Source organism: Amphiura filiformis, chromosome 4, assembly GCF_039555335.1.
Source record: "Amphiura filiformis chromosome 4, Afil_fr2py, whole genome shotgun sequence".
NCBI classification, from domain to species: Eukaryota; Metazoa; Echinodermata; class Ophiuroidea; order Amphilepidida; family Amphiuridae; genus Amphiura; species Amphiura filiformis.
The window spans coordinates 8,756,837-8,779,988 of record NC_092631.1 but is presented as its reverse complement, the minus strand read 5'-3'; the positions used below and the strand labels follow the sequence as shown (position 1 = coordinate 8,779,988).

The window sequence follows — 23,152 nt, the reverse complement described above, 5'->3', positions numbered from 1 at the left end:
AACACATTTTCACCATATTTTTTCAAAATCAAATTAGTTACTTTTACCTTTCAATGCAACATTCAAACAACATGTAACCGTTGAGTCACTGACCAACTTGGGAGAGCAAAAGACATGTGGATTTGCTGCTTTTTAAGTCACTTGGGAAGCAGGAATCTCTACAAATGGTGAAAAACATGCCCTTATGATAATAAAAAAATAGATTAACAAAAAATTAAGTTACTAAGCATATGCAATGATTAAAGTTAATAGCATATGGACCTGATTTGTCAAGAAATCTCACATTTTATCTTAAATTGTTTCATTCTATGTTAGGTATTCAATCATATGCTTACTCGTTTCTGCTCGTTCGATCACCAAAATGTATCATGCACATATTTAATTGGAGATATTCGGAACACTAGCATATACCTGAATGTATACAAGCAAAATATATCAATGTTTTTCTGGTGTTGAAGATTTGCTAGGGTTAGGTTTAGGGTTAGGCTAAAAAAAGCTGTCTCAAAGTGCCTGCAGGCATGTGTTTTTCTTAGTGCGCCCATTTTCTTCAAAACAAAAACCACTGTCAAAGGATTTCTTGCAAAAAGTACCCTTTGATAGCTTATCAATGTATGCCTCAATAATGTGGATCAAAACCCAATTTACTTCTTTGCAGGAAAAAATATTTGCATGAAAATTATCAGCAAAAAAAAATGAGCACTATTGCTTTACTGGAATTTCTGTACAAGATCAAATATTTCTATTTTGCTCCACTAAAAAAATTGCAATGGATACAACATGCATGACCAAACACCTAAATACCCCCTTTATAAACAAACTGACCAGTACTTACAACCAACATCTGTCAAGATCGTTCACTACACCACATTAATTTCATCTCTACCAAATCAAACACTAACTTAATTGCTGGTTTAATAAGATCTGTATATCATTACGTTATGCTCAAGTTCATGCACTAATAAAGGCTTACAAAGAATTCAGCAATAGGTCAAGTAGTAGTTTCCGCATCCTACGACGTAAAACTTGCAATATTGCAATGATATTGCGCAAAATCACACTCCCAGTGCAAGTCCCAATATCAGTTCGGGGGCACTCATAATTCACGGACGTCTCTGATATCAAATACTCTTGAAGCGTTATGTCACATAACAGTATCATATTTCAGAGACGTCTCATAAATCACATACTCCCTAGTTTCAAAACCCAGTCGCAAAGGATATTAGTAATTTTGGTGAACGTGCCAGCGCAGTAGGAATAATTTTGTGAGTAGGCCTTATCAGGGTTGTAGCTAGCCCAAGTTGAGTGCCTGCTAATTTTACTATCCAATTCATGAATTAGAGCGCAGGCTCGGGTACTCTTGGGATTTTTTTACTTCAAAACATTTGATTTTGGCCATTGCAATCTAAGTGTGTTCTGGGACCATTTGTCAGAATTTGCACAGATAGATATCATTTTTGCACAGGTAGATATTTGCTAAACATAGGAAAGCTTATTCTAAAACACTCGGTTTCGTTCCGATGTGCTGCTTCGAGTGCCCAGCTGTCAACAAAGCTCGGCGTATGTGATATCACAGACCCCCGTATGTGATATCACTGACCCGTCTTTGAAATCAGAGACGTCCGTAAATTACGAGTGCCCCCGAACTGATATTGTAAGTTGCACATAAGAAGATGGTAGCCGTCTTGGATACGCAGGTAAGGGAAAACATAAAATTACTTCATACACATTTTAAATGATCATTCCTCAAGAGCAATTTTGAAATTCACCTTCCTTGCTCAAGTTGATGCACATCTAAGATGGCTGCCACCTTGGTTCTTGGTTTAACAAGACAATGTTATGTTTTTAGATATTATTTATTCATCCTTCTTGTGTGAGTGTCTGCTAAGTTTTAACTCTGTATCTTGAAAGCAACTATACTTATGAGCTCAAGATGACATGGGTGTCAAGAGTGACTAACCATAATAACACACCTACATGTATATGTTTTCATATTTTTTCTTTATTATTTTCTATTTTTCTGTTTTTATGATGGTTGAATTTATTGCACAAAAGAAACGTAGACACATTAAATATTGTACATCTGAAAATAAATCAGTTCTAGAGTTTCTTGACTCTTGGTGGTAACAAATAAAGGAAGATGGTCATTAGAGGGGAACACGTTTTTGGTGAAAGCATTTCTGCACGCTGTATTTCCTGTCATCTTAAAGTTAAAGAAATTCATAACAATCTTTTGCATTTATAGGCTTTGTTTGGTTTTGTTGATTTCAAATCGCTGCTGTGTTATATACTGTAAGAATATTATCCATCTTTGACTGAACTCGTGAAATAAAATCATGGGTACTGGTAGAGGGTACATCAATTATGTCATGAAAAGGACATTTTACGTTTGTTAACATTAACTTAGATTATTTTCAAAAATCTACATGTAACCTTGTTTCTGGGGGGGCACCTGGTATATGGATATGCATTATTCACACGGACACATCAACTTCAAGCTAAGAACTAATAACTCCAAACATCAAGACTTACCAAATGATTACCAGTAAAACTAATTCTTACAAAATCTTTTTTTTAAATGAAATCTGAAAACCTCTTCATATAAAATTGATAAAATGGTAAATTATGTACACAACTATCCAAATGAACAAGAGAAGCCAAGGGTTAACATTTGTTTGCAAAAGGTTAACATTTTCTGCACAGACATAAAAGCCAACAGTCCCCTTTCCAAACTTTGTTTCGTTTGGCAGGGACATCTACCCACTTCCAGCAGGCATCAAGTTTGGGACATATTCGTAAGCTGAAGGTGGTGTGCATTCTTGGTATTGCTGCACCTGAGCACAGCTTTCAACATGGTGAATTAGTGTCTTTTTTAATACAGACTTCAAGATTGGTGTTAAATATGGAATGCCTTGAAAAGGCTTGTAGCTGATAAAGGTATAACGAAAATCCTTCCCAAGGGACCAAATTCATCATCATTTATTCCTTCATAATTTATTCATTATCTATTTATTGACTTTTCATACACTCTTAGAACCATGTAGCAAGTCATCAAGCTGTTATAAAAATACAAGAAGTGTATTGAAAATGTATATGGCACAGTACTTTTGAAAGTGTTCTCGTCACATAGGATACTCTAATTTTCGTTGGTGGATGCATTTATATTGCTTTTACTATATATTGTTAGTAAAAGAGTCTAGATAGGAATTTGCGCTGAATATTTTTGTTAATTATTGTCTAATCCACAAGCCTGGATATTTTTCTCTCAACAAGTTTTCTCTCTGTAGTGTTTTTCTCTCTGTAGTTTTCTCTTTAACTAAAAGTACATACAGGTATAATTAAATACTAAATTGGAATCATTAAACTAATCAACTGGACTTGCATTTTTGACAGGCTACGGTATCGCAACTTATCCTAGGTGCATCTTCAGGCTCTCTGTTGACCTGGCAACAATATTGGTTAGTTCTAGTTCTAGTTAAATACTTCTCCTCAACACCTTCTTAGGGCCAAGCAAGAAGGACTCTGGAACCTAGAGACGATGAGTGCAGATATCAGAACCTGGGATGGTCCCCCTTCTCTTTTCGAATAGCTCTAGGTGGTGTTGCCAGAGGTTGCTGATTTTAATCAAACTTCTCAGGAATATTTTTGATTACAGAATTGTAGACCCTTCCAAATTATGTTTAGTGAAGGTTGTTCTTTCTTCACAAGTATAGTTATTGACCTGTATTGACTGAGCTTTGACATCAAAGTCCTGAAATAGGTGTGTGTTTCCTGGTTTATTGTGGCAACAATATCTTACAAATGTAATATGATGGAAATTATTTAATAACTTATTGTTTTAGATATGCCAATTATAATAGCTATTGGTTACAAAAATGTTTAATAGTATAATACACTTTTGGTAAATCGTACCTTATTCCTCAATGTATTAAATTACACATGACTTTTTACTTTAATTTAGTATAATTATATTATATTTAAACAGTATGTATAAAAGGTGCCACAACATCACACTGTGTAGTGTGTATCCTCATCCACTGCTCCTCATACTTTGTCATAGTTTAAAATTAATCATGTTTCTCACTAATTTGTATAACATATTTTTTGTAGGATGCTTGTAATCGGATGGATGAAAAACAAACTGAAATAAACTGAAGAAAGTTGCAACTGACATTTTGGGCAAAGATTATGTAACATTTTTAAAAGCTATTTTATAAGTCTTAATAGCAATTAATTGCATTATTAAAAAGATAAAAACAAAAAATAAGTTAATTGAAACACAAAAAAGCTACTCCTGCAAAATGGCAAAAAAAACCACCTCAATTTGATTTTAAGACTTTTCGGTGTGTATTTAATTGAGTTCAATGGCAGAGAGCATTTTCGAAACACTGATTTTTGCCCGCAAAGCAACAGGTGGTTCACCTTTTTATTAAACTGGTTCAGGAAACACCTTTAATAATGTTCTGATGAAATTCCAATTTAATATTTTGTTCACAACCAAGTGAGTCGATCCTATACAGAAAACATTTGATGGATTAATGATGTAAGTAAAAAATGTCACCATAAGAAAAATGTCATGGCGCTAGTCAAGTGACAATTCAATTTGCACGCTAACAGATAATACATGTAACAACAAGAATTTTAACCTGTCCATTTTTATGCTGCATTGACAGGCACACATTTGTTTTAACTTTTCTGTTTTCAATGGTTTATTCTTTCCTGAAAAAGCCAACAAACAAGTTAGACTTGTATCATATTTGACCATTTGTAAATTGAAATTATATAAATGTCTTTACTTTAAAATTTAGTAAAACATTACAAACCAATATGAGAATACAAAGTTCATTTTTCAAAACCAATTAGATTTTTTTCACTGACCCAACAGTTTAGAATGTCATGGGCGACATTCTTCTTCAGAGTGAGCTATGTCGACACGCCTTCCCTGACAAATTTCGGCTTGTAGGGGCGCAATACTCGCGGAGATGATGGGTCATAGATGTGACTTACAAAATGGGCTCCCTCGTCTCCGTTCATGATTTGCTGGGATTTTTTCCTTATCCAGATGGATTCCATATTTCTTCTCGATCTAGTGTCGCCTTCCTTACAAAGAATTCTGGATCCTTTCCAATCGATGGCATGGTTTGTTGGACAGAATGATCGGCTATCGCAGATTTGCTGAGTTCGCTTTCAGATTGTTTTCTAGTCTGACGGGTGTAGTTCTTTTTTAAACCCGTAACTTTGTCCGTTTCTTTCATGTGTTCACCCACATATGAATGATCACAGTTTGAACAAGGGATTTCATACACACAGTCGGTTGTGGAGTCCGAATCCCTCTTGTCCTTGGGGTGGACGATCATTTGGCGATAGCCGATCATTCTGTCCAACAAAACCATGTCAGTAGTGCACCCTCTACAGGCCAAAATTTGTCGGAGAAGGTGTGTGGACATAGCTCACTCTGAAGAAGAATGTTGTCCATGACATTCGAAACTGTCAGGTCAGTGAAAAAAATATCTACAGTGGAAACTCATTATAACGAAGTTGCCAGGGACAGAGAAATTAGTTCTTTATATCCAAATTTCGTTATATCAGGGTTGTAACTAGAATTTCGCGGTTCTCGACCTGCGCGGTTCTCGACGCAAAGCGTCGGCCGCAATGCCTCCACCTTGATGGCCATCATTTTAACCGGTGCAATTTCACTTGACTCCAAAATGACCTTAACATTATTTGCCTCACTAAGGTGGCCGTTCCCACCAAATTTCATGAACCTGCAGCAGTCTATGGCGATTTGACCCCAGATGACCTTGAATGTCCCCAAAATGACCTTGACATTTTTGCCTTATTTCAGTGTGGTCGTCCCCACAAAATTTCATGAACCTGCAACAATATATGGCGATTTGACCCCAGATGACCCCAAATGACCTCACAATGATCTTGCTATTACGCAAATTTTGCAAATCAGGTCAAGAACCTCTGGCTGTGCTACTCTCCGCCAAGTTTCATCACTGTAACTCGTACAGATCTCCAGATAATCTGTGCACAAGGTTATTTTGCTTGATATGCATAAATTATGCAAATTAGGTACTTATTACCATATTTTGCGACAAAAACCTGCTAAAATTTAGAGACCACCAATTGCCACCCCTCCACCAAATTGCATCACAATACGCCTTACCAGTTCCGAGAAATTGCACTCGCAAGCTCGGACGGACGGACGAACAACCAGGAAACATAATACCTCCGGTGGAGGCATAAAAACAATAAATAACAAAAGAATTTTGTATCTTGGTTCTGGAAAAATACTTCTTTATAACAGGGTTTTTTCTTGTATCAGATTTCGTTATAATAAGGTTTTACTGTAATTGGTTTTGAAAAATGAACTTTGTATTCTGATTTTCTGCAAACCTGATAAATTTATCTAGACGCACATTACAAACCAATTTCTGATATTACTAAGTTGATACTCCACCGACTAATTTATGAGATGAAATCACAGTTAAAGTTGCGTAGCCAGCCCAATAATGTTTAAAGGGTCCATGTACGTCATTTACCCATATTTCTCACCCCTTCGGTTTCAATTTTGCATAAAAAAGTTTGCACAGTGGTGCTCTCTGCCCCAACGCAACCCCATTCTTTCTGTGTACAGCCCTGATAAACTGACTGACTTTGAGCACAGGTACACATGCACTCTCAATTTCAAACCCCAGAATGTTCTTGAATCATATGCTGGATGTCACATTGATTGGTATAAGTAAACGAGCGCCAAACATGTCAAATATATTTTTATGACATATATCATGTGACATGATGAAGAGGAATGAGTCACATGTTGACCTTGTTCAAAAATGAATTTTACACATGTTTCTAAAGAGGACATGTTGATATGACTTTTCTTTACATTAATTTATCAATCGCTGAAAACAATAGAAAACAAAAGAATTTTAACACTTTCTTTGTCAATATCTCAAAATCAGTATTAGCGACACCTGACTCATTTCCCTTGATCGTGTTACATATGTAAACATTAATACATAATGTGAAATGTAGTCATCACTGTCATTTAACATTAAGCGTAGGCTTTGCTTCCTGCTACACTTGTGACTCTACCAGGAACATTCGATAATTTATTGAGTACATTGTACTCTTTTAAGGAAACAAGGTTGACAAGACATAACAGATGGAATGTTTTGTCAATACTATCGCAGATTTCCGGTCAATGTCGGAATCATGTACAGTTATACACTACACCAGTTACAAGCTCTTTCTCAGTTTAGTCTTTACGCGCAACTATTAATTGACGTTACCAACTTGTTACAGGTTTGAAGCCCACCCATGCTTGTTGACATTTCATTAGAGAATTTCTGCAATTCCTTTATAATGGGTAATATCCCATCATTGCTTAGACTTCACATTAATGTCGTTATTTGGATTCCATACAGCATATTTTTAGGATTGTTGACCTTGTTAAAACTCATTGAGGAACGCTGTACAAACAACAGCTGACAATTATGAAGATAAATTTCTTGTCTGTATTGAGAACAAGAGTCTACAGCTATACATGTACCTATGTATCCCCAAATATCATTACAATACACACTTCATAAGAACACATGGAATTTAACATTTTGAGAAATCTTATATGAATCTCAAATTCGGAGTGTTTTCTTTCCAACTTGTAGTTGCATCAATGATGCAATGAAGATTTTTTTTTACAGTTTTTAAGGAGAATTCCGCTATCTTGACCTCAAAACCGACTTATGTCAGTACTACGACAAAAAAAGTGAGAGAGAAAAAAAAAGTTAAGTTGAACAACCAGGAAAGGGTGAGACTACAGTTGACTATTTAAGACTTGAAAGATAATCGGTTACTGAGGAACAGAAAATGACGCAGGATACACTGTTATAATAACAAATCCATGGGAGATTTAAACACTTCATTCAGGGTAAGTTTACTACTCAGGTCAAAGCTTGTACTCTACTTTAAAGGCACAATCACAGGTTTTGAGGCTTATGTGTACTTTTATCAAAAGACTCTACGGCTATGTTTCAAATATTGAACAGGATGAACAATAATTTTGGCATATCATGGATCATAATGTTATTTATTACATGCAGACCCCCTGTGGGATATATTTAAAAAATAAAGGGCAATAATGCATTATCCTTTACACCCAAATGTGTCCGAGGCAGTAAAAATGTAACATAAATTGTTTAAAACATTTTTACTGCCTTAGACACATTTAATATTTGGGTGTTAAGGATAATGCTATTGCCACAAAATAGTGTGACTTTAAAGAGAAAATGTTACTTTCCCCCCCCCTCCCTAATATTTTAAGTAGTTTACTTCAAGGTGGAGTACATACACTTATCCAAGCATAAGTCATCGCTTTGGATAAGTGTACGCACTACAAGCATTGCTCCAAGTATTGCTGAAATATTGTATGCATAACCAAGAACATAAAGTTCATTGCTCTGGCCACTTTATTGTAATTTAAGATCTGTCACATGCATGGTTCTAAAAATTGGGGAATTTGGGAGGTTCCTTCCCAGGAAATGTTGGTGTTTGGGGGGGAAATTCTGGTATTTGGAGGGAAGTTGTGTCTTTTTTGCACATAAAAACATGCTGTAAATTGTGGGAAATTTAGCATGCTTCCCAGGAAATTGACATTTTTTCAAGCCCTGTAAAAATCATGTGACACGTTTCAACAAATCACAATGCGCAATTTTGAATAATGGGTCCTGAAGGTATACTAATAGGTAATTGTAATAATTACAATTAGCTATTATTACACCTTTTATTTGAGTTGCTTAATATTTTGTAGTACATTTATTTTATCTCGCATCGCACAAAGTTTGCAAAATCACAACAGCCTAAAATCTATTACAGACCAGCATACTTACAGGTTAAAGAGCTGGTGAAAATTGTCAAATCCAATATTTTTCACAAAATGGGATGTTTTCAAATTAAACGGCATGTTGCTGCAAGTTTCATTTGGGTTTTCATGTTAAATATTGAATGGTTTAATCCATTTAAAGTCCACACTCCCCCATGAAAGATCTTGAAAATATCTTCCACAGGGGGAGTATGAATTTCAAATGGAATTATCGTATTAATCAACTCTTACTTGAAACTTAGGCTCCCTCTGTGGAAGATTCATGTCAAATCTTTCTCAGAGGGTGTATGACATTCCAATTGAGCTGCCTTATGTGTTCATTCCATTCAAAATTTATACTCCCCCTGTGCAAGTTATTTTCAATATCTTCCACAGGGGTAGAATAAAAATTAAGTGGAATAACCCGATGTACCACATCATAATAAAGTGATGGAAATCAAAATAAGAGCACTCTATACAAATTTCAATAGACCAATCACACAAAATCTGTGCCTGCGCCTTTAAGTTCACTCTACTCGACTGATATAGAATTATCAGTAAACACTTCTAGCTCAATAAGCAGCTACTGAAAGTAAGTTTGGTAGTGAATGTCTTCTCAAGGGTTAAGGGCATTTCTCACCTTCTAACATCCATGTATGTTTTTCCACTTTTTGAGCCTACATATTGAGATGAGATACTGTGCCCTTTCAAAACATGCACCTATGCAACAGCTGCAAGTTGAACTTGTTTAATGTTGGATATTTTTAACACAGGTTGATAACTTCTTGCTTAAGAAATCCGTAGGTGCAGTTTCTTCAATAAATGTTATTGAAAACTTCATTATGAGGAATGCACCATTAGACTACTAGGGGGGTGGGCAGTTAGGGTCAGAGCAAGTTTTTTTATTTTGAAAATCTAATAGTGCATCCTTTGGTACATCCACATCTTTTGGATTATCCCTTGATCATTTAGTCCACTGTATTTCTTACGCTTTGGGGGCAAGGATAAGAGTTGGTATTTAGATAGGAGGATCAAGATTAGACTAAGTTTTGAGATATTTTCTCAAAATATCCAGAGCTATCTTAAGAACCACTGAACCAACAATACTAGGCTTATTTGTACTCATTTTAATGCATTTTTCATGCTGATTCCAAATATGGTCATGAAAATTCTGCAATTTTTGAAGTAAAAAAGAATGGAACTTGTCGTCTGCAGTCGACACCCGCATGGAGAGAGTTAATGCAGCATGCGGTTATTCCAGTGGTCTGTACTTTGACACCGATATAAATGCTAAAATACAGATTTAAAGGTGTATATGTTTGCTATTGCTCAAGACAAGACAGGGTTGTATAAAGTCTAGCAGGGAGCATCAATCCTGTGAAATTATTGTAGGAAGTATTGTAGAAATCCTTTTAAATTGTACAGGATTTTAAAGTGAGGAATGTTTATGCTCCTGAGGAAAAATATGCAATAAATGCTCGTCATAACGACTTCTTGTGAATGCTAATATCCTAAGTTTTTTTCCTGAAAAAGTCCCTTTTCTTCACCAAAAATATCTGGAGTTCAGAATATTTAATGCAGGCTGTTTCAACAATGCATGTAGGAGCTCTAGAGATAAACAAATAATTTTGTTTAGCCATAGGCATAGTGTTTGATTTTACAAATAAACTAGAAGACAAAAACAAAACAAACTAGAAACCACAGTTGTGTTTGACCAAACACGAATATCTATGCCCGTGACCACACCCAACCCCCCTTCCCCTATTCACAAAACGAAAACTTATACCCCTTGGTATAAGCGTTAAATGATATAAGTATCTTTATCATAGCACCTAAAATCCAAAAGTTGGTGACCACCATGTGGAAGCCCTTGTTATAAACTTTAATTGATATAAGTATTATCCTCATAGCACCTTAAATTTTTTTTTAAAGCGCCCAATTGGGCGCCAAATCCAAAAGTTGGTGACCATTATGTGGAAGCCCTTTTTATAAGCTTTAATTGATATAAGTATCATCCTCATAGCACTTAAAATAAAAAAGCGCCCAATTGGGCGCCAAATCTAAAAACTGGTGACCACCCCCTAGGTCACCCCCTTACAAACCGTGACAACCCTTAACCCTCCTAACACCCATTAACCAACCATACGCCATGTCCCACAATGACAGCCTTTTGAGGTGGTCCAAGGCACCAATATCAAAATGCCTACACATTCCCTTTTAAGGGAATTTTTGTCAAGTGATCAATTTCCTTGACGTACGATTCGGGCCGTTATCATTGCAAACACAGGTAGCTAACAAAACGCTACCTATTGCGCTACACTGTGTTAATAGGTTGCACCTAGTTTGCTTTTTAAAGCCTTTGAACTTTGACCTCTGGGGTTGCGGCTACCAAAAAATACATCTAGGGTCATGGGCCATCATTGTACCAAGTATGAACCCTGATGGCGCTGTAGTTTTTTAGCTAGAGCTGTTTGAAATTTTACACATATTGCTCACTGTAGCCCATGACCTTTGACCTCTGGGGTCGATGTTACTGCAGGAAATATCTAAGGGTCATGGGCCATCATTGTACCAAGCATGAACCTTGAGGGCGCTATAATTCTTGAACTAAAGCGGTTTAAAAAAATTACACATATTGCCCCCTGTAGCCTATGACCTTTGACCTCTGGGGTCGAGGCTACCATAAGTTACTTCTAGGGGTCATGGGCTATCATTATACTAAGTATGAACCCTGAGGGCGCTATAGTTCGTGAGCTAGAGCTGTTTGAAATTTTACACATATTGCCCCCTGTAGCCCATGACCTTTGACCTCTGGGGTCGGGAGTACCCTAGGATGATGCTAGGGGTCATGGGCCATCACTATACCAAGTTTGTTGACCTCTGAGGTCGATGTTACTGCAGGAAATATCTAAGGGTCATGGGCCATCATTGTACCAAGCATGAACCTTGAGGGCGCTATAATTCTTGAACTAAAGGGGTTTTAAAAAATTACACATATTGCCCCCTGTAGCCTATGACCTTTGACCTCTGGGGTCGAAGCTACCATAAGTTACTTCTAGGGGTCATGGGCTATCATTATACTAAGTATGAACCCTGAGGGCGCTATAGTTCGTGAGCTAGAGCTGTTTGAAATTTTACACATATTGCCCCCTGTAGCCCATGACCTTTGACCTCTGGGGTCGGGAGTACCCTAGGATGATGCTAGGGGTCATGGGCCATCACTATACCAAGTTTGGGCCCCGAGGCTACTGTGGTTCTTGAGCTAGAGGAGTGCAAAAAGTGGTCTTAAGAAGAAGGAGAAGAACTAGAAACCACAGTTGTGTTTGACCAAACACGAATATCTATGCCCGTGACCACACCTAACCTTCCCCTATTCACAAACTAAAACTTGGTGAGCACCATGTTTTAAACTTTCATTTGATATAGGGCCTACATGTAATGTTCACAACACTAGACTGGCCCACACTCTCTCTAATACCCTACCAAGCCTTTACTCTCATTTATACCCCATCAGACCATCACTCTCTCTAAAACACCACCAGACTGGACCACACTCTCTCTGATACCCCACCAGACCATCACTCTCTCTTATACTCCACCAGAAACTCACTCGCTCTAAAACACCACCAGGCTAACCCATACTCTCTCTAATACCCCACCAAGCCTTCACTCTCTCTTATACTCCACTATACACTCACTCTCTCTAAAACACCCCCAGACTGGCCCACACAATCTCTTATACCCTACCAAGCCTTCACTCTCTCTTATACCCCATCAGACCATCAATCTCTCTAAAACACCACCAGACTGGACCACACTCTCTCTCTAATACCCCTGCAGACCCTCACGCTCTCTTATACTCCACCAGACACTCACTCGCTCTAAAACACCACCAGACTGGCCCACACTCTCTAATACCCCATCAGACCCTTACTCTCTCTTATACTCCAACAGACCATCACTCTCTAAAACGCCACCAGACTGGACCACACTCTCTCTAATACCCCACCAGACCCTCACTCTCTCTATACTCCACCAGACACTCACTCGCTCTAAAACACCAACAGGCTGACCCATACTCTCTCTAATACCCCACGAAGCCTTCACTCTCTCTTATACTCCAACAGACACTCACTCGCTCTAAAACACCACCAGGCTGACCCAAACTCTCTCTAATACCCCACCCAGCCATAACTCTCTCTTATACTCCACCAGACACTCACTAGCTCTAAAACACCACCAGACTGGCGCACACTCTCTCTAATACCTCACCAGACCCTCACTCTCTCTTATACTCCACCAGACACTCACTAGCTCTAAAACACCACCAGACTGGCGCACACTCTCTCTAATACCTCACCAGAACCTCACTCTCTCTTATAATCCACCAGACACTCACTCGCTCTAAAACACCCCCAGGTTGGCCCAAACTCTCTCTAATACCCCACCAAGCCATCACTCTCTCTTATACTCCATCAGACCCTCACTCTCACTGAAACACCACCAGACTGGAAAATACCCCTTTAATCCCAAAACATTGTGTCCCTTTAAGCGGTTAACCTCTTAACCCCATTGTACGTCTTGACGTATATTTGAAACCTTCATCATTGCAAATACAGGTAGCTACCAAAATGCTACCTATTGCGATACACTGTGTTAACCGGTCGCACCTATTTTGCTTTTTAAAGCATATGAACTTTGACCTCTGGGGTTGTGGCTAGCACAGCATACTTCTAGGGTCATAGGCCATTATTGTACCAAGTATGAACCCTGAGGGCGCGATAGTTTTTGAGCTCGAGCTGTTTGAAATTTTACACATATTGCCCCCTGTAGCCCATGACCTTTGACCTTTGGGGTCGGGGGTACCCTAGGATGTATCTAGGGGTCATGGGCCATCATTGTACCAAGTATGGGCCCCAAGGCTACTTTAGTTCTTGAGCTAGAGGAGTGCAAAGAACTGGTCTTGAGAAGAAGGAGAAGGAGGAGAAGGAGACGCGAAGTCAAGACTAAACACAACAAATACAATATCTATGCCACTGTTCCACGGGCATAGATAAGGAGGAGAAGGAGAACTAGAAACCACAGTTGTGTTTGACCAAACACGAATATCTATGCCCGTGACCCCACCCCTTAACCAAGCACCCCCTTGTCCCATCATGAAAACCTTTTGAAGTGGTCCAAGGAACCAAAATCAAAATGCCTACACATTCCCTTTTAAGGAGTTTTTGTCAAGTGATCAGTTTTCTTGACGTATTTATTCAGACCGTTATCATTGCAAACACAGGTAGCTAACAAAATACTACCTATTGCGCTACACTGTGTTAATATGTCGTACTAAGTTTGCTTTTTAAAGTCTTTAGACTTTGACCTCTGGGGATGCGGCTAATATAGAATACATCAAGGGTCATGGGTCATCATTGTACCAAATATGAACCCTGAGGGCGCTGTAGTTCTTGAGCTACAGCTGTTTGAAATTTTACACATATTGCTCACTGTAGCCCACGACCTTTGACCTCTGGGGTCGATGTTACTGCAGGAAATATCTAAGGGTCATGGGCCATCATTGTACGAAGCATGAACCCTGAGGGCGCTATAGTTTTTGAACTAAAGCGGTTAAAATTTTTTACACATATTGCCCCCTGTAGCCTGTGACCTTTGACCCCTGGGGTCGAGGCCACCATAGGTTGCTTCTAGGGATCATGGGCCATCTTTATACTAAGTATGAACCCTGAGGGCGCTATAGTTCTTGAGCTAGAGCTGTTTGAAATTTTACACATATTGCCCCCTGTAGCCCATGACCTTTGACCTCTGGGGTCGGGGTACCCTAGGATGATGCTAGGGGTCATGGGCCATCACTATACTAAGTTTGGGCCCCGAGGCTACTGTGGTTCTTGAGCTAGAGGAGTGCAAAAAAGTGGTCTTGAGAAGAAGGAGGAGAAGAAGAAGAAGAAGAAGAAGAAGAAGAAGAAGAAGAACGGGCATAGATAAGGAGAAGACTAAACAGAACAAATACAATATCTATGCCACCGTTCCACGGGCATAGATAAGGAGAACTAGAAACCACAGTTGTGTTTGACCAAACACGAATATCTATGCCCGTGGCCCACACTCTCTCTAACACCCCACCAGACCATCACTCTCTTATACTCCACCAGACACTCACTCGCTCTAAAACACCACCAGACTGGACCACACTCTCTCTAATACCCCACCAGACCCTCACTCTCTCTTATACTCCACCAGACACTCACTCGCTCTAAAACACCATCAGGCTGAACCATACTCTCTCTAATGCCCCACCAGACCCCCACTCTCTCTTATACTCCACCAGACACTCACACGCTCTAAAACACCAACAGGCTGACCCATACTCTCTCTAATACCCCACTAAGCCTTCACTCTCTCTTATACTCCACTATACACTCACTCTCTCTAAAACACCACCAGGCTGACCCATACTCTCTCTAATACCCTACCAAGCCTTCACTCTCTCTTATACCTCAGCAGACCATCAATCTCTCTAAAACACCACCAGACTGGACCACATTCTCTCTAATACCCCACCAGACCCTCACTCTCTCTTATACGCCACCAGACACAAACTCGCTCTAAAACACCACCAGGCTGACCCAAACTCTCTCTAATACCCCACCCAGCCATCACTCTCTCTTATACTCCACCAGACACTCACTCGCTCTAAAACACCAACAGGCTGACCCATACTCTCTCTAATACCCCACCAAGCCTTCACTCTCTCTTATACTCCACCAGACACTCACTCGCTCTAAAACACCAACAGCCTGACCCATACTCTCTCTAATACCCCACCAAGCCTTCACTCTCTCTTATACTCCACCAGACACTCACTCGCTCTAAAACACCACCAGGCTGACCCCAACTCTCTCTAATACCCCACCCAGCCATCACTCTCTCTTATACTCCACCAGACACTCACTAGCTCTAAAACACCCCCAGATTGGCGCACACTCTCTCTAATACCTCACCAGACCCTCACTCTCTCTTATAATCCACCAGACACTCACTCGCTCTAAAACACCACCAGGCTGGCCCAAACTCTCTCTAATACCCCACCAAGCCATCACTCTCTCTTATACTCCATCAGACCCTCACTCTCTCTGAAACACCACCAGACTGGAGAATACCCCTTTAATCCCAAAACATTGTGTCCCTTTAAGCGGTTAACCTCTTAACCCCATTGTACGTCTTGACGTATATTTGAAGCCTTCATCATTACAAATACAGGTAGCTACCAAAATGCTACCTATTGCGATACACTGTGTTAACCGGTCGTACCTATTTTGCTTTTTAAAGCATATGAACTTTGATCTCTGGGGTTGCGGCTAGCATAGCATACTTCTAGGGTCATAGGCCATCATTGTACCAAGTATGAACCCTGAGGGCGCTATAGTAGTTGAGCTAGAGCTGTTTGAAATTTTACACATATTGCCCCCTGTAGCCCATGACCTTTGACCTTTGGGGTCGGCGGTACCCTAGGATGTATCTAGGGGTCATGGGCCATCATTGTACCAAGTATGGGCCCAGGGGCTACTTTAGTTCCTGAGCTAGAGGGGTGCAAAGGACTGATCTTGAGAAGAAGGAGAAGAAGGAGAAGCCGAAGACTAAACACAACAAATACAATATCTATGCCCGTTACACGGGCATAGATAAAACAAAAAAACCACAAAACTGGAAAAAATGAAGTAGAGAGATGACGTTGACTTGAAGTCATGATAGTCCCATTCTGCTTTGTGACTTCTTTCGTCACCGATCAACCTCTCTGAATAGTATATTAAAGCAACAGTGCCCAAAAGTAGTGCTACAGCAAGGTCCCAACGTCTATTTATGTGACTCTGAATCGTACCATGAAATGAGACAACTGAGGAATGGCTTCCACTTTTGAACCCTTGTCAAGTAATATTTTTGAGCTATCTATGGACCGGCGTGGTGGCCTAGTGGTTAGAGCGTCCGCCTCACGATCAGGAGGTTGCGGGTTCGAATCCCGGCTGGGCCATACCAAAGGCTTTAAAAATGGTACCTACTGCCTTCTTGTCAGGCGTTCGGCATTGAAAGAATGGAGTGGGGAAAGTTAAACACATGGCTACCAGTGGACTAACCTCCTGCTGTAGCTTTTCTGCTTGCAGACATGTGGCCTTGGGTTACGAAACAGAGATAGGCGCCGCCCAATGGGCCGAAAGGCTTGGGAAGGATTTAACTTTAACTTTTATGGAACATAGCCACATCATATCTAATTTACAAACCAAATCACTTTTTCAGCACCCAGTTTTGAGTCACATTTAAACAAGACCAGCACATTTTAAAACAACATGTAATATTACAACAGATACATATCCACATCTACATGACTACATCTATGACTACATCTATGACTACAGCTATACCAACAACAACACCACCACAAAAACAAAAATCCAACACACAAGACCACCAGACTAACCTTTAGTACTTGGTGCCATCATCATATAACCCTCATTGCCATTGGCTGGTATTTCTTTAGATCCTAAACTACCTGATCTGTGATTGGTTGTTGTAGATGAATTATTGTTGGTGCTAGTAGTGGTAGGGGTTAACGTTGTACAAAGAAAGCCAGCTGAGTTGGAGCGTTTCTGGTGACCTGGATTCATAGCCATGTAAGAGTCTGGCTCATCTGTTAGTTAGTTACAAATAAACAAAAAATAAATTAAAGATAAACAAAACTATAAAACGGAAAAATAACTTATTACGCAAATCAACAAAATAAATCAAAACAAATAATCAAGTGCAATACATGTAGGTGTAATGCCAGGACAACTTCCAAAAGTTTAATAAATAGGCTACATGTATACCAGTTGTGAAATCCGCACCCACTCTATGGAAGACAAGATTTCAATATCCCACACAGGGAGTGTGAATTTCAAATGGGAGTCACCAATTCAGGTAACCCCATTTGAAATTGACACTCCCTGTGTAGGAGATTTAGGTCACATCTTCCATAAGGGGTGAATGTATTTCAAGTGTGACGTTGTATGTTGACTGTAAGATTATGTATGTAATGATCCGCAACAAACTGTGACTTTGTAACGAGGGTAGAGTTTTGCATCATGAACCATGTAACAAAAACATTGTTGAGGGGGATAAAAATTTTATAATATGTAACATACACATTGTTGGATGGTACAATAGGAACAGAATAGTTTTGCAATGTGCTAAAATAAGTACAAATTAGTGCAACAAGTGTGAATTTCAAATGGAGTCACCAATTCAGCCATTTGAAATCTGCACCCCCTGCGTGGAAGATTAAGGTCATGTCTTCCACAGAAGGTGTATGAATTTTAGCTGGAATATCCCAATGTATAGTGACGTAGTATGTTTACTGTTTACTGTAAGATGTTGCAGGTATTGATCTGCAACCGTGACTTTGTAATGAGGGTAGAGTTTTGCATCATGAACCATAACAAATAAATTGTAGGGGGGATCAAATTTAATGATACAATAAGAACAGACTAGTTTCGCAATGAGCTAATATAGGACAAATTAACAAGTATGAAGCCAGATCTATAAGGTCTATTAGTTTGCGTCTCAGTTGATTTATTTGTGTATGTTTGCTTTCACCGTTTATAATTGTTTGCTTTGTATGTACTCTTTGGATTGCAAGGAAACACGTCCTTTTGCTTGAATTGCCAACATCACATCTTTGATAAGGCCAAAAAAAAAATTGTTTGTTTGTCCATAGAGGCTTATGAAAAAGTTGGGTCGGTAGGTCGGATTTTTTTTTTTTAATTTTTTTTTTTTAATTTGAAGACTGGTAAATAACTCAAAACACACAGCACTTTACTGGTTTAACTCTTGAGATGGCTCTGCATGTTATACTGTTCATTTTCTTTACATTTTCTTTCTTTAAATTTATACTAACTACTGTTTTATACGATGTCCCATCGATGCCAAAAAAATAAAAAATAAAAAAAAATAAAAAAATTAAAAAAAAAAAAAAAAGACACGGTCGGGACCAGGGTACACGGTCGGTCGGACGTGGACAAACAAACAATTTTTTTTTTTTTTTGGGGGGGGCCTAAGCCGATAAGTTTGATCATATGAACATACTTTTAAAATTGTCTCCCGAGTAATGAAATGAAAAGAGAGCATGCCTTTGAAGACATGCTGCACTGTTACTCTATCAAGACCCCATCAATGCAAATATCTACAGGCTGTAGACACATGAACATACTTTTATCTTCATCACAGTTGCTCACATTTTTATTAAATGGAAATATTTATAAACGGAAACCAAGAGATTACTGTGATGTATGAATATGAGGATAGTGTCGGTAACATCACCCTCAACACAGAAATGAAGAAAAGGCAGCACATAAGACCTTTTAAGAATAGAGCACCAAATCAAGCAGAAAAACTGTTGGATCATAAGCACCTAGCTGCCTTTTATCTTGTCAAACATCGTTCTACTAATGTTGATGTTGAATCATTATGCTTCAGCTGTGCTTATTATTTGATATTGAATGAAAAGTGGTAAGTATGTCAGAATTTGCAGCAGAAGTGATGATGTAACAAGATTAATTACCATGGTAATAGATGAATACAATTTTTGAATATATCACCCAGCACTACAACTAGTACAAGCAGGTTTCACTCATCACCTGTGTATGTCTGCAATTGTTGATTGAATACAATATCGCCCATTTCTAAGATACTAATCCTTTTATTAGATCCAGGTTATCCCTGTTCTTTGAAATCTGTGATTCAATGCATAGGTTTTGTAGAACCTACAAAATAAAATGTTTTGCATAGAACATTGTAGCGCAGGGCGATATATTTAAAAATTGTATTCATCTATTCTAGTTAATTCGATGATTACATCACTTCTACGGCGAATGGGGTTGAACTTTTTTGTAAAAGGGGGAACACTTTATCACAACTAATCACACATAAAGGGATATACAGTCACTTGCAAGTAATTTCAATGTTGGCATCATTCAATGAAAACCAAATAACCTTAGAGTGTGCCACAGCAATTCAAGAGTTTCACAAGTTCAATTTAAAGAGAAAGGTGAACAGCATCCAAAACAGAATTGCCACATACATGTGCCCTGCTACCACGAAATGAGTGTAAAACCACAAGTTGGTAGTTTCGAGACATCCTGGCTGCTGTGTTGGTTTTCTTTGTTTCACATGCACCTGATCAAGCCAACAATTTGTCCTTAGAGAATGGGACACCATGGGCCATTCACAAAGGACCTGCTACTGGCTTGTACGGTGCACGGCAAACAAAGTACATCAACTCAGCAGCCGGGACGTCTCAAAACTTACAGCTTGTGCCTTTACGCTCATTTCATGGCAGCAGGACACATGATGACTAAATGTACAATGAATTAAACAGCATGCATGCTTTTTGTTTTCAGTTGGTTCTGGAACAGGGTCAAGTGTGTGTGATAACAGATTACATATTCTATCAAAACCGCATTAAGTTTGTCTTGGGTTTTGAGTGTCGAAATTAAATAACTGACCTTTAAGAGATTTAAACAACAGAAAGGTTCCTTTTAGTTTCTTAATTCTTGAGAACATTTGAACATAAACATTATCATGCATTTAAATGAGGCTTATGAATAAAGCAGTAGCTATACGGGCTCAGGTACGACTTTTCCAATGACATACTATGGGTTTAAATAAATATACCCTATCTCATAAAATAATGAGGATTGCATTTATCATCATTCATGTATAACAATAAAGTTTAAAAAAATATCAGTCTTAAAATTTAAATTTAAGACAGGAAAGTGTATCCTTGTTCTACTTGTCTGAAATTACCAAGTCTGTAGCTTACTTCTAATACGGTGAAAAAGAAATTGTTTTTGGAAAAGTTTATAAACATTATGTGCGAGTCCTTCGTTAAGTGAACAATTTTAAGGGCTCCACGCTTTATTGAATGGTGAGTTCATTGACTCCTTAGTGCCTGTAAATACACAACAGTTTCATGTTTTGTTTTGTTTTTCCTTTGTTTTTTGTAAGTTTAATTTAAAACAAAAAAAGAGGAGTATTTGGGTGCTATTATAGTCTATACATCTACCTCGAGTCACCGGCACTAGCTTTGAAGCGCAGGGTATGCTGTGTTGCTTAGTGTGGTTTCTTGCATGTATATATGCAGCACGTTGATCGCGTGTGTAAAAGTATGTACATGCACTAAGTGACGCTAAGCTAACGCAGAACACGCTGAACTTCAAAGCTAGTGCCGGTGACTTGAGGTAGATATACATTATATAGACTATAGTCTGCTTCATTTTAATACATTATTTTAAACTTTTTTGAAATTACATAATTCACAAAATCATAAACCGATCTTCATCACCTCTCTTCAAATGATTTTTTCTTTAAAAATCCTATCAGCACCGATGTATTTATATAGTATGGTTGCTACCAGGAGAGGGAGTTTGCACTGCAAATTGACATGTAAAGTATGCTTAACTCCATGAGCGATATGACATATGACAACACTTGTCGCGAAGAAATTCTGCTACAAAAGCGATGTATGGATCGTCTTTTCAATAAACCATTTATAATACATCATCCACCCAAACCTCCTTTTGATAGGGAAGTATTGAACTTTTGATGTCAATTTTACATAATTCTGCTTCTTAGGCTTTTCATTGAAATAAAAATGATGTGAATGAGATCTTCTATGCCCAACCACAGGTAAGTTAAAATTGTGTGGTACATTGCTGGAACAGTGTGTGACAAGTTGCACTCTTACGTACGTTGTTCTTATTGTATGTGTAACATTACAGAACTTTATATGTTTGTAAACTTGATGACATCAAAGGCAATAAATTGTCTGCGCCATGAAATAAAGTTCACATAAAGGGTCATGAAAAGACCTATACACTGTGTATTCTATCTCAAAGCCCTCTGCTAAGTTCACATTCATATAAATATGCAACACTGAAACCAAAATGTTGCTTTGGATCGTCAGAAATAGGTGACATGAGAAAGTGGATAGAATTTAAACAGTATCTTTTTTCCATATATCAAGTTTGGGCAAGCATTAATAAAAGGATAATATGCTCAGAGTGAAAGTCTAAATAGAGTGAGTGTGCTAGCAGGCAAAGTAATACCTCCACACTAATATTTACTAAGGTGTCTACCAGACACCTTAGACAGATGGCTAGTCTGATGGCCTAGGAGCACCGCTACTGCTACAAAAGAATTTATAATAGGCAATACAATAGCTGTGCATATTGGGCCTCAAGTGCCCACTTCTTGCATATGTGTCAGCGTTTAGTCAATTAATATGCTTCCCCCATTACACCAATGCACTGACAATTCCATCAAAATGAGCCTAAGTTTTGATCTTGAGATATGAATATTATTATGTTGCTGTGCCCCCCCCAAAAAAGAAGAAAACAAAAAACTTGGGCCTTTCTCCTTGATGCCCCACCCAGTAAGAACAGAAAATCACTGAAATATCAAATTTTAGGTAAAAATTTTCTGATATTCCTCAATTTCACTTTGTCCCCACCCCATGAAAAATTCCAAGTGCTGCCACTGTGCAGACAATAATTACCAAAGTTCAATATTTTTTGTTGCACCTACGGAAATAATTGGCACATGAATCTGTGAAGAAATTACACTTTACCAGATAGCCCCATTATCAAGCAATCAACATCCGATTCTTGAAAAGAAGCTAATAAAATTTGCGTTGATGAAATTAATACTCTGAGCCATCAAACACCCACACTCATTCACAAATTTTGAGCGATAAGTTATATCATTCTGGCAATCAAACAAGCAATAATCTTACCAGCTCTATCTCAGCTACAGAGCATGGCAGATCAATGTAGGAAATTAATTCAATTTGGAGTAGTACTAGTACTTGAGGTGTAAGACACAATGATGTGAAATACATTTAGCTATATTTCTACACATGATCTTGAGAGTGTTGATGGATCTATTATTGTAATATTAGTGCTGCCATTTTCAGGGATTAGTCGTAAGTACAAAAAATGATGTGATCTTTGCACCATCAACATTTTAAAATGGTACAACAATGAGCAAACATTATTTGATCCTTAAGAAAAAAACAAGGGGTGTATTTTTATGTGCTGCTCAAAGAAAAACTTTCCAATAGCATAGCATGTGAAATATTATGCATTTCCTTTTTAACTGTTAAACCTTGAATAGATTTGAAAGAAAGCACAATGAATCTTGTGGCCCAGTATAGTTTGAAACATTCTTTTTTTTTTCCAGTTACAAAAAAAGGGT

The 23,152-nt window shown here is 38.4% G+C and overlaps 1 protein-coding gene across 1 annotated transcript in view; it reads right to left on the bottom strand.

The window, feature by feature from the left end:
* LOC140149668 (insulin receptor substrate 1-B-like) overlaps positions 1-23,152 on the bottom strand; it is a 138,377-nt gene that overhangs the window by 16,132 nt on the left and 99,093 nt on the right. The window contains exon 12 of the mRNA XM_072171747.1: positions 17,343-17,552. Coding sequence (XP_072027848.1) covers positions 17,343-17,552 — 210 coding nt within the window. The remainder of the gene's footprint in view (positions 1-17,342; positions 17,553-23,152) is intronic.